The sequence below is a fragment of the Fukomys damarensis genome, unplaced genomic scaffold (genome assembly GCF_012274545.1).
Source record: "Fukomys damarensis isolate Sample0158 unplaced genomic scaffold, DMR_v1.0_HiC HiC_scaffold_24, whole genome shotgun sequence".
Classification (NCBI taxonomy): domain Eukaryota; kingdom Metazoa; phylum Chordata; class Mammalia; order Rodentia; family Bathyergidae; genus Fukomys; species Fukomys damarensis.
Window position 1 is genome coordinate 20,291,344 of NW_022900936.1, and position 11,357 is coordinate 20,302,700.

General features: G+C 33.3%; 1 protein-coding gene across 1 annotated transcript in view; it reads right to left on the bottom strand.

The window, feature by feature from the left end:
• Positions 1-2,005: 2,005 nt before the first annotated feature.
• Positions 2,006-11,357, bottom strand: part of Ncam2 (neural cell adhesion molecule 2) — a 454,995-nt gene continuing 445,643 nt past the window's right edge. Inside the window, exons 17-18 of the mRNA XM_010608552.1 lie at positions 3,326-3,445; positions 2,006-2,601 (exon numbers count right to left, since the gene is read on the bottom strand). Coding sequence (XP_010606854.1) covers positions 2,490-2,601; positions 3,326-3,445 — 232 coding nt within the window. The 3' untranslated portion in view covers positions 2,006-2,489. The remainder of the gene's footprint in view (positions 2,602-3,325; positions 3,446-11,357) is intronic.

Sequence of the window (11,357 nt, forward strand, 5' to 3'; positions counted from 1 at the left end):
CTTATTTAGAAATTTTTACAAATAATGTAATCTGGAGCATTCCATTGAAATGTTAAAACAAAAGAGATTTTTCACAGTAATGCTTTGCTCCTGCATGGCCTACGTTTCAAGGACAAGAGGTAAGGATCGCTCAAAGAACTGAAACAATACACTTGAAACAGTCTGCTTACAATTATTTCCAAATTATCTATTGATTTCAGATAATTATTCCATATGAGTGGCAAGAAATTTAACAGTATATTTATATATATATATATATATAAAGAAATATCTCCATCCATTACTTTACATAGAAATTCCAATGAATACGAAAACCAAATATTCAGAGAAAACACAAAAATGACTTCTTTATGATTTCTCTATTTTTGCAGTGTAGTACAAGTATAACAACAGTAAACATGCGAAGTTGGTTTTAGTCATCTGAATTCTTTCAGTATCACTAGTTCAAATCCATGTGGCCCGATCCAGAGAAAATCAGCCCTCCTGATAACTGCTTTATAGACACTTGCACAAACTAATTCAAGTATTTTGACTAATTTTAGCACACTGATACAAACAAAATGAAGCACAACAAAATAGAGCAAACAGATGATTAGACAGACATAAACTAAATACAAATGGTCAAATATGTGAAAAATCAACTGGATAACTAAGTTTGTTCAGACACTATTCAAATTGCTAGACAGGCACTATAATTTTGTTCTTCAGAATATGACAGAAATGTAAAATGGAGAGATTCCTACATTACTACCCTGAAATATATGGCGATGACACTGAAATTTTGGTGTCTTAACATGCAGATGGGCATATTCTGTCCTGCTGATGGCCGACAAAGTGAAGGATAGCATAAAATTACTTACGTGTCTCTCCTTGGGTGACAGTTTCAAGTACTTGGTAAATAAAAATATTCATGGCATTAACGTTGTAATCATAAAATTACGGAAAACACTTTCAAAGCAGGTCCCTCTGCACTATTAATTTATCCAATGTTATATTGGAATGTGTTCTCAATTACCAACATTTGAGTTATTTAGTGAATACCAGAAACACCAAAGGTTATTAATACAATGGCACCCCAAACACCTTTGGCTGTCTAAGTTAAGACATAATCTAAAACTTGCTCCCAATTGATGTGTATATTTATAGCCATGAATACACTTTCCTTATATATGTGTTAAATCACATTTCAATATTTATCTCTGGGAAATTGCATAGCTTGGAAGTTAATAAGCATAAACCTTAACAAGTGATATTAGAAAGTCTGTATTGAATAGTTAAGGAATTTCTTCAACCAAAGTTATTTATCAAAAGTCTTAAAATGATTTTCAGCTAAAACAATCACATTAAAAACATTGTGGCAATTTGATTGTTTATAATTGATATTTTGATGGCACATTTAAAGGTTAAGTAACTTCTCCTTAATTTAACTAAACATAGATTTCTAATTTCCTCTAGTCAGTTTCAATTAATGAAGAAATTATAAAAATTTTAAAAAATGATTCTAAAAGTTTTGTCTAAATTTGTGTACTAAAAATGTATCTGATGATATTATCTGAAATATTTGAACTCTAAAGACTTGGTTTTTGGTAAATTATTTAAAAATGAAATAAAATCAAGTATTTATAAATATATCAAGACAACAAAATAATACTGTTCCCATTTCAATTTATTTTATTTGAAGCTGAGGGCAGAAGTCAGTATAATTTTCACTAGCAATACATTATTTTTGTATATTCCATTATGAATGATATGGCATATATAAAGAGACAGAGATTTAGGGCATCTTTCTAATCTAATTTTATACATAACTAATATTTTTTCCGATGGGTAACAATTTTTATGTGGTACTTCAGTCTGTCAAAAAAAATCAATGTCGAAAATGCACTGAAAATAGTTCTCCAAAGTTTCCTCAAATTTTAATATCTGCAAAAGATAACTGGCTTCGTTAAGCCTGGGTTCCCTGAAATTCTCCTGAAAAATGTATAATCTTTATCACCTGCCTTCATTTTACTATGAAAGCCACTTTAATAAGCTATTGCCCAAATTATGATTCATAAACATGCAGGGCTCTCTAAAACATTCAGCTCACAAAGCTTTTTTGCTTTGTGTCATTTTGTTTTTCCTTACACCCTCACGTGGTAGAGAGTTTGAACTATATTTCTTGGTGGTATGTGAGGCAAAGTTCTTAAGAAACAGAGCTCTCTAGCCATATAATAAATTGCAGCACTTCAATCATTGAATCGAATCAATACACAAGAGCTGGTGCCAGTTGAGTCTCTATACTGAAATTCCTAAGAAATGAACAACCACAACAAGGACAACAAAAGAAAACGGATTATGAGCAGGAGTATTTGATCATATGTATATGTGTACAAGCTATTCCAAGCTAAAAGTTTCCCAAGAAATTAAGGTCAGTGGAATAGTTTTGGTCATAGGGTCACTGGAATCCAGATGCTCTTTGTAGGGTCGTTCAAGCCGCTGGGACTTTGTTATGCTTTGCCGTCATCTTCTTTTGATTGGATGATGTCATTAGAAACTTTAATTTCTATAGTTTCTGGATTTAGGACTTCTTTTCCATTTTCTTCTTTTAAAGGCAATTTTCTGGAATGAAATAAAATATTTCCACTTTTAAGAAATGCGAATATATACTCTAACATTTAAATTACTGGTTTGGAGAAAAATATGGAAAACATTTTAAGAACTGTACAATTGAGAGTAAAGTAACTGAAAAGGTAACAAATTTAGCATTGCATATTGTCAAAACGACCTGTCATGTAAAGGTACAAGATCCCGATGATGACTGTAACTGTACTGTATACCTAGAATGTACCAATAATCTCAATGAGGAAAATAAAATAAAATAAAATAAAATAAAATGACACTGTTTAGCAAGATTTCTTCAATTTCTTTATCATGATTTTAAACTTAATAGTCTTGCACAGACTTCATTATCACATATTCAAAGTGGGGAATAATTTATGGCATATCATTATTTCAATGAAAATAATTTATATTTTGAAATAATCACTTTTCTAAACAGCAAGATTTGTGTTAGAATGACCAACTTATGTTTTGACGTGTGTATGTACTTATAAATATATAATTCAATAGTGGAATTTCTGTGATATTGCTATAAAGTATTCACATGAAATATCTCAACAGAAATGAATTTTTGATATCTATGTGTAATTTCATTAAGAAAGAAATGGTTTGATTCTTTGACAAAAGATGCTGGTATTTGTAAGTACATATTACAAATTAGGAAAATAGGTGATCATTTTACCAGCATTTATCAAAATACAAGTAAACAGTGCAAGCTACATACTCAGGTTCTGTTAGTGGTGTAGTTTCATTTGGCTCATTTACTGGGCTTCCATCTTCATGATTAGTAATTCTTTCATCCTCTGTTCTCATCTCCACTATTGGTTCTTTTGATCCATCTTTCCTAGATAAATAAAAAAAATCTGATATAATGAAAAAATAGATGTTTTATAGAACACACTTAAAAATCTCCACTAATTCTACCTTTCTTCAAATAAATCCAACATGATTTTGTTCACCATATTAATAACATTTTTAAATTAAAATTGGTTTTATTATATATTTTCACTCAGAATCAATAAATCTCATTTTATCTTGACCTCTTTTGTCATCAAGGTTGTGTAAACAATTTGCAAAAGTACTTTACATTTTAATATCTATTACTGTAACTTTTGGAAAATAAAAATTATTTTATCAGATGCACTAATTTTGTTTTAAATTGTTGGCGTGTATACTCTGTATTCTGTGTAAGAAGACATTTTTTAATTTGATGCCACATTTTATATTAAGATAAATATTTTCACAACTTGTGAATAAAAATAAAATAAGATGTAAAACATGAAATAGATTCTACTTAATAGACCATACTTTAAATGTAAAAATACTTTAAGACATTGAAACATTTGAAATGCATCTTCAGACATATTGATTCTATTTAGAACTTAAAATTTACAGGTAGGATATCTTGCTAAATATCATTTTACAAGAGACCTTAACTAAAAGTGAACACTGAATTATTCAATATTTATATTTTTCAAGAAAACAGTTTAGGCAAACTCATAAAATACACATATGCATTTTCATCTACAAGGTCATGTTTAAATATACATTTATATATCCAAATTATCAACAATGTTTTGCATAATTGTTGAAAATTAGAAAGCTAATTGTAAAGGGATAAGTCCCAAATATTAAGCAAACAGAAATAATATAAAGAAGTCACAGAGTGATGATAAGCAATGAAGGAAGACAAAAGCCTTGAGACTTATGTACTACTGATACAATTTCAAATATACTAAGGAATGAAAGAATGGGGAGATGGGGAATTTCAGTTACCCAGGAAAATAGTCTCACTACCCAGTGAGAAATGCTTCTTCATAGAAAAATGATTAGACAACTTACACATGTACAATATTAGCACATCAATGTTTACAGAGGCCATATTCATAACTGTACCAAACTGGAAACAACCAAGATGACTTCCAATTAGCCAATGCATAAATAAACTAATACATATATTTCATTAGAAATGATTCACCAAGCCATGGTAAGATATGGAAAAATATAATAAAATGAAATAAGTGAGCTGCACAAGACTTGAATCTGTGTGATTCCAATTATACAGCATTCTGGAAAAAGTAGAAATTATAAAGAAATTGCCAAGAATTAAGGAGCGATAGATATGAATAGAAGGAGTACAGGGATCATTAAGAACACTGCAACTCTGCTATTTGATACTTCAACTCTTGGTAAATGACACTGAAATCAATGCTTAAAAAGCATAAAAACTAAGAATACAAAAAAACAAAAGAGCAAACAAAAAGAACAAAGTCCCGGAGATAATAGATCCTGCACATATTGAGATTTGAGAGATAATAACACACTTGTGATGAGTGGCACATTTGATTTTTTGCTCTTATCTGGGCATGTAACATCTGATTGAACATGTGAAAAATGGTGTTGGTAAAGTTATAAGAAAATGTACATTTCAGTTATCAATTTTTCACTTGGTATTTGTATATTCAGACTGTGTATTTATTCTTGTATGTTTTTAATAGATGTGTTTTTCAAATACTATAATTTATTTTGTGTAAGCAATCACATTGGTAGGTATAAAAATTCATTGTATGCCTTTGTTAATAGTTGAAAGCTATCCTCTCATTAATGATGACCTCTCTTTCATTTCACTTTTAAATTGACGTTCTACTGGTATATGTTTACAGTACACAATGAGTACACTTGTAGTACAAGTTGCTAAGTGTACATAATATATTTTAATTCTCCTTTACATCCCCTTCCCCTCCCTACCCTTCTTGCTCCATCCATCTTGTATTCCCTTCCTTCCTGATTTGTTTCCGTTATGTAGGTTCCCTCTTCATTTTGATAGTTTTTCTTTTGCTATTCTGTGCAAAACGTTTATAATGTGATGCAATCTTACCTGTAGATTCTTGATGTTATTTGTTGTATAACTGCAGTTTTGTTCATAAAAGCGATGCCCCAATCCATACCTTCAAGGATTGACCTCTTTTACCATATGGTTCTAGATTCAATCTTTTGTATATCTATCCAGCTTCCTAGCAAGATTTGTTACAGAGACTGATATTTTCTCTAATGTATGTTTTTGGTTGTTTTGTCAAAGATCAGATGCCTCAAGATGCTCGAGGTTCTTTCTGCATCCGCTGTTCTGTTCAAAGGATCTACTGGTGTGTTTGTGTCCGAGTATCATGCTGTTTTTTGTATCACTGTAGCTTTGTAAATATCTTGACAGCTGGGGTTTTGATGCCTTTGTCTTCTTGTCTAGGAATGCTTTTCCTATTCGGTGTCTCTTGCACTTCCATATAAAATTTTTGATTGTTTTCTTTAGTTCTGTGAGGAATGCTATTTGTATTTTGATTAGGACTATATTAAATCCGTTTGGTAACATGGTCATTTGGATCACACTGGTTCTGCTTATTAAGGAACAAGGAATATCTTTCCATTTTCTGGTATATTTTTCATCTCCATTTTCAAGTATTGCAGTTTTGATTTATGAGATCTTTCACTTCTTTGTTGGGCCAATTTCTAAGCATTCAATTTTTTCTTCATGCTATTAATTTATTTCTCAGCAAGTTCATTATTGGTGTATCAGAATGTTAGTGAATTTTGTGTGTTGATTTTGCAGACTGCTATGTCACTGAGTTTCATGATTAATTCTTTGGGTCTTGGTGGAATTTTAGGGGATTTTTCTATTTAAAGTATATTGGGGCTGAGGATTTAGCTCAGAGGTTCAGTGGCCTGCCTTGCAAGTGCAAGGACCCGAGTTCAATCCCTGGTACCAAAAAAAAAAAAAAAAAGTATCGTGCCATTTTCAAATAATAATTTGTTTTCTTTCTTTTAGGTACTTTCCCCTTTTATGTCTTTCTTTTGCCTGATTTCTCTAGCTAATATTTACAGTACTATATTGAACAGGAAAGGTGATAATGGGCATCCATTTCTTGTTCTTAATTTTAGAGGGATAGCATTCAACATTTCCTATTTAATATTATTTTGCTAATAGGTCTATATTAAATGGCTTTTATTATATTGAGATAAGATCTTTCGATACCTATTTTCTAAAAGGTTTTGTCCTAATATTGGATTTTCCTAAAGGCTTTTTGTTTGTTTGTTTGTTTTTGTGGTACCAGGGATCGAACTTGGGTCATTGTGCTTTGCAAGGAAGGCAGCAGAACCACTGAGCCAAATCCCCAGCCCTCAAAGGCTTTTTTTGAATATATTGAGATGATCATTTGATTTTTGTCCTTGTTCTACATTTATCAATTTGTGTATGTTTAACCACACTTACATCCATGGGAATGAAGCCCACTGGTTACGGTGTATGACCTTCTTGATGATTTGCTGCATTGGCACTTTCATGTTGAAGATTTTTGCATCTATGTTCATTAAAGAGATTGGCCTTTTGGGGGAGGGTCATTATTTGGTTTTGGACTGTGAGTAATGTTAGCTTTTCAGAATGATTTTATATGTACTCCTCACTGTCAATATCATAAAAGAGTTTGAGGACTATTGGTATTATATTTTCCCTAAAGTTTTTGTAGGATTCAGTGATAAGCTCTGGGCTCTTCAATGGTCATTGCCTGAATTTAACTGCCTATTAATTGTTGGATTATATACAGTTTTTATATCTTCTTGGTTTAATTTGGTACTACTTATGTATCTAAGATTCTATCCCTTTCTCCTGGATTCTTCAAATTATTGGAGTACACATTTGTGAAGCAGTTACTAATGATCTGGATTTCAACAGTGTCTATTGTGACATCACCTTTTTCATTTTCAATTACATTGATATGGTCTTTTTTTTTCTTTTCTGGTGAGATTGATTAGGAATTTTCTAATATCCTTATTTACTTGAAGAAGCAGCTCTTTGATTCACTGATTCTTTTAGTCTCAATTTTAGTAAGTTTATACTGATCTTTATTTCCTTATAATTTTAAACTGTATATTTTAAACTTTATAATTTTAAAATGTATTATTTAAGCTGGGCATGGTGGTGCATGCCTGTAATCCCAGCACTCGGGAGGCTGAGGCAGGATGATTACTGTGAGTTTGAGACCAGCCTGAACCACATAGTGAGTTCCAGGTCAGTCTCAACTACATAGTGAGACCCTGTCTCAAAAAACAGCAACAAACAAACAAAAAACAAACAATAAACTGTATTGTTTAATTTCCATGTGTTTGCCTAATTTTTGTGGTTTAATTTCCAATTGATTTAGTATTATTGTTCTAAAATCTGATAGTCTGCATTGATAAATTTGAATTAAGCATGCATTATGGGTTAGTATGATTATCTTGGAGAAAGTTTCATGTGCTGCTAAGAATATATATTTTGTTGTTAGTGGATGGAATACTCTGCAGATATCTACTGTTATTTCTCATATTGCATTCTCTCCTTCCCTGTCTCTCTCTCTCTCTCTCTCTCTCTCTCTTTCTCTCTCTCTCATGTCTGTTAGCCTGAATAGAAACCTAGCAATTTTATTGACATTTTGAAAAATAATCAGACTTTAGTTTCATTCACTTGATTCATTTTTGCAAATTAATTTGTTTTCTAATATCTATTATTATTTTCTTCTGATAGCTCTGTATTTAAATGCTATTATTTTATTTTTGATGTAAATGTTTAAGTAATTCATTTTTAGATCTCCTTATTTTTAATACCTACATTTGTGACCATTAATCATGATATGTCTTGTACTGGAGACTTTCTAATGACTCTCCAGGCCTTCGATCCTGGAGTCTTCTGTGTCTACTATTCTTATGTCTTTTTGGTGGTCCTGCTACTATATCCTCTTGCTTTTCAGCACCTAGTGGGTATCATAAAATTCCCTGCTTCTGATCTTGTAAGTCTACCTAAATAATCCCCCTTAGATAACTATACATATATTTTCCATTGATTCTGTTTTGCAAGATAACTGTAAGAAATACAGATTTTAGTACAGCAAGTAATTCTAGAAAAACATTATTTTTCATTAGTACATGTTTATATTTCTTGTGGGGACACGTATATGCACATAACACATCATATCCATTTTATCCCCTTCCTTTTACCTCCTCCCCCCTCCATCTCATGATTTCTTTTTGGTTCAAGAAAGGTCTATTTCCCTACTTCCTATTATCTTTTATTTTGCTGTTTATAAACAATATTAGGCAGATAAACTTCTCTGATCAGTTTTGATGCTCCTTCAGTTGTTTAACTGATTTTAGAGATAAACAGTTGCCAGTGTTTCTACTTTGATAACATAGCAAATACAGTCCACTGCATAAACTATTTTAAATAAGGTGCAATATAGATCCATTTGATTATCATAATTTGACATTTTGTTATATGCAAGGAATTTAGTGACTTTACAATTTTTAAAAAATGTTTGGAAAAGAAAGAAGAGCAATTATGCTGGATGGTTGTTCTTCATATCTCTATACAAAGTATAAAAAATAATGAGCAGAAATGTTCAAATTCTCAGGTATAGACATGAATAAACAATATAGAGGTTTCAAAGTGTGTCAACAAAGTACTAGAGGAAAATAATGAGCTCAAAGATTCAAATTCCCCAGTCTGCACATGTATAATGCTTTTAAGTATGTCTTGGGAATCTTCTCTCATTTAGCCACAGGAATGAAGCTGCTAAGAACCAAACAAGCCTTCATAATTCAACTGGCTAAATTACAGTGCAACTTTAACCCTCTGCCTGAGAAGACATGGGCAATTAAAGAGAGGGTGCTGATAATCAAGATTGGATTACTGTAAATTGGGATAGAGATGCTTTGGATGAATTTGATGAGGTTGAGGTCATTTAACTACTAAATTCTGATGAGATTATTTCTCCAAGGGAAGATTTCTCCAATTTCATTTGCAGAGGCATCCCACCCCCTATGGTGTTGGCCTTTCCATCTAGACCTGAGGAAACTATTCAATTTTTGCCTATGAAAATAGTAATACTATTTTGTAATGCAGTCCACAAGCAAAACCATATTGGTGCTTCTGAGGACCCACAATCAACATCTCCTTTTGCCTCTAAACCCATAACCAAGCTCAAAATTGGTCTTGGGTGGCTCTGCCCCTACAACATGACTGTGGTTGTAGCTCAAATGGATTCTCCTTGGGGCTAGCTCTGCTCCCTCCTTGCAGTTTTCCTCAGACAATCCAGATTCCTGGCTTCTCTGAGTGACTGGGGTCTCCACAGGACTTTTGGCTTCACACACTACCCTTTCAGAGGCATGCTGCCTGACCTCCTAGGCCCTCTTTTGAATCTGAGTGGAAACCTCCCTGGTCGCACAACTCTTGCAGTCTACATATGCCTTAAAGCAGAACCACATGGTTGATGCCAAGATCTATTGTCAGCTAGAGGAATGGCCAGGCTTCCTTCTTTTCTTGGCTCTGGGGGTCCAGTGCCTATGAAGCAAATCTCTAGGAACAACATTTCTAGGCTCCTGCCATTTTCGAACATGGTGTTCTGTGCCTCTCTTCTCAAACCAGGCTATTTTTGAGGCTGCAGAGGGTGGAGTCTCACTGCTTCTTGTGATTCCCTAAGGCCATATTTTCTATTTTGTTTCTTCTCAGCAATCAAGATCTCCTCTGCTCTTTTTGTTTTTTCACTCAGTATCAGGGAAAAAACTCAGGACCTTGTGCTTGCCAAACAGTACAATGCAACTGAGTAAAATCCCCTCCTCTGCTCTATCTTTGCTGTCCACAGCTTTACTGCACTTTCTTTCTGGCCAAATTAAAAGCACTTTAAATCATTCTCCTGAGTTCTTTTCTCTTGATTCTCAATCTGGCTAAAAGTCCCCAACAGTAGTCATGCAATTGCCTCAACATTAGAATGTCTTGGAATTTCTTCTACAAGTTTAATTAGTCTGCTATTCTTAATCTTAATCTCAGGCAAAGGTTCTGCAAAAAAGCAAAATGCAGACAAACTATCTGCTAAGGAATAACACACATGATCTAGAGTCCAGTAGCCAGTGTAGTCCTTCTTTCCAGCAGAAATTTCTTAAGCCTGGTTTTTATCAGCTTTCTGACTTCCAAATTCTAACCAGAATCTCCCATACAGTCTAGCCTGAGGAGTTCCAGCTCTACTTTTTAGCCATCATCTCTGAGCCTTTCCAAACTTTCCACATGTCAGTTCCAAAGGCTTCTGAACCACATCTTCAGGTATGGTCATAACAAAGACCCCACTTCTCTGGTACCAGATTCTGACTTAAATTACTTCTCTCTTATTATTGAGATAAAATGCTGTACACCTAGAGTTATGGATAAAAAAAATTATTTAGCTCACAGGTTTTAGAGGTCTCAGTCCAGTTTGCTGACTCCAAGCCAGGATTTATGACAGATAAACATCACAGAGGATAAATGGTTCATGGTGGGCAGAAGGTAGCAAAGCAAGCAAGAGGTATGGCATAGCTCTTTCTGTCCCTCACGTTGTATCTATCCTACTGGGATCAGGATGGTGCCAAAACAATGAGTGGACTTATTTATAGTAACCATCCACACTTCTTTTTAGTATCCTTAATCTTATCATTGCTCCATGAATCAGTCACATATTCTACATTCAACCACCTTTGAAAAAGTCCCATCTATGACTACATGAAGCGTTGGAGGGGACATCTAGACACAAGCCAATGGCCAAGTATAACAATCTGAACTAAGCATAAAAGCAAATGGTACAGGCACTTTAAGAAGAGTGGTTTGGCTGAGCCAGGGATTTAGCTCAGTGGTTTTGCTGCCTGCCTCACAAGTGCAAAGTCTGGAGCTAGATCTCCAGTACCAAAAAGAAAAAAAAAAAAAAAAA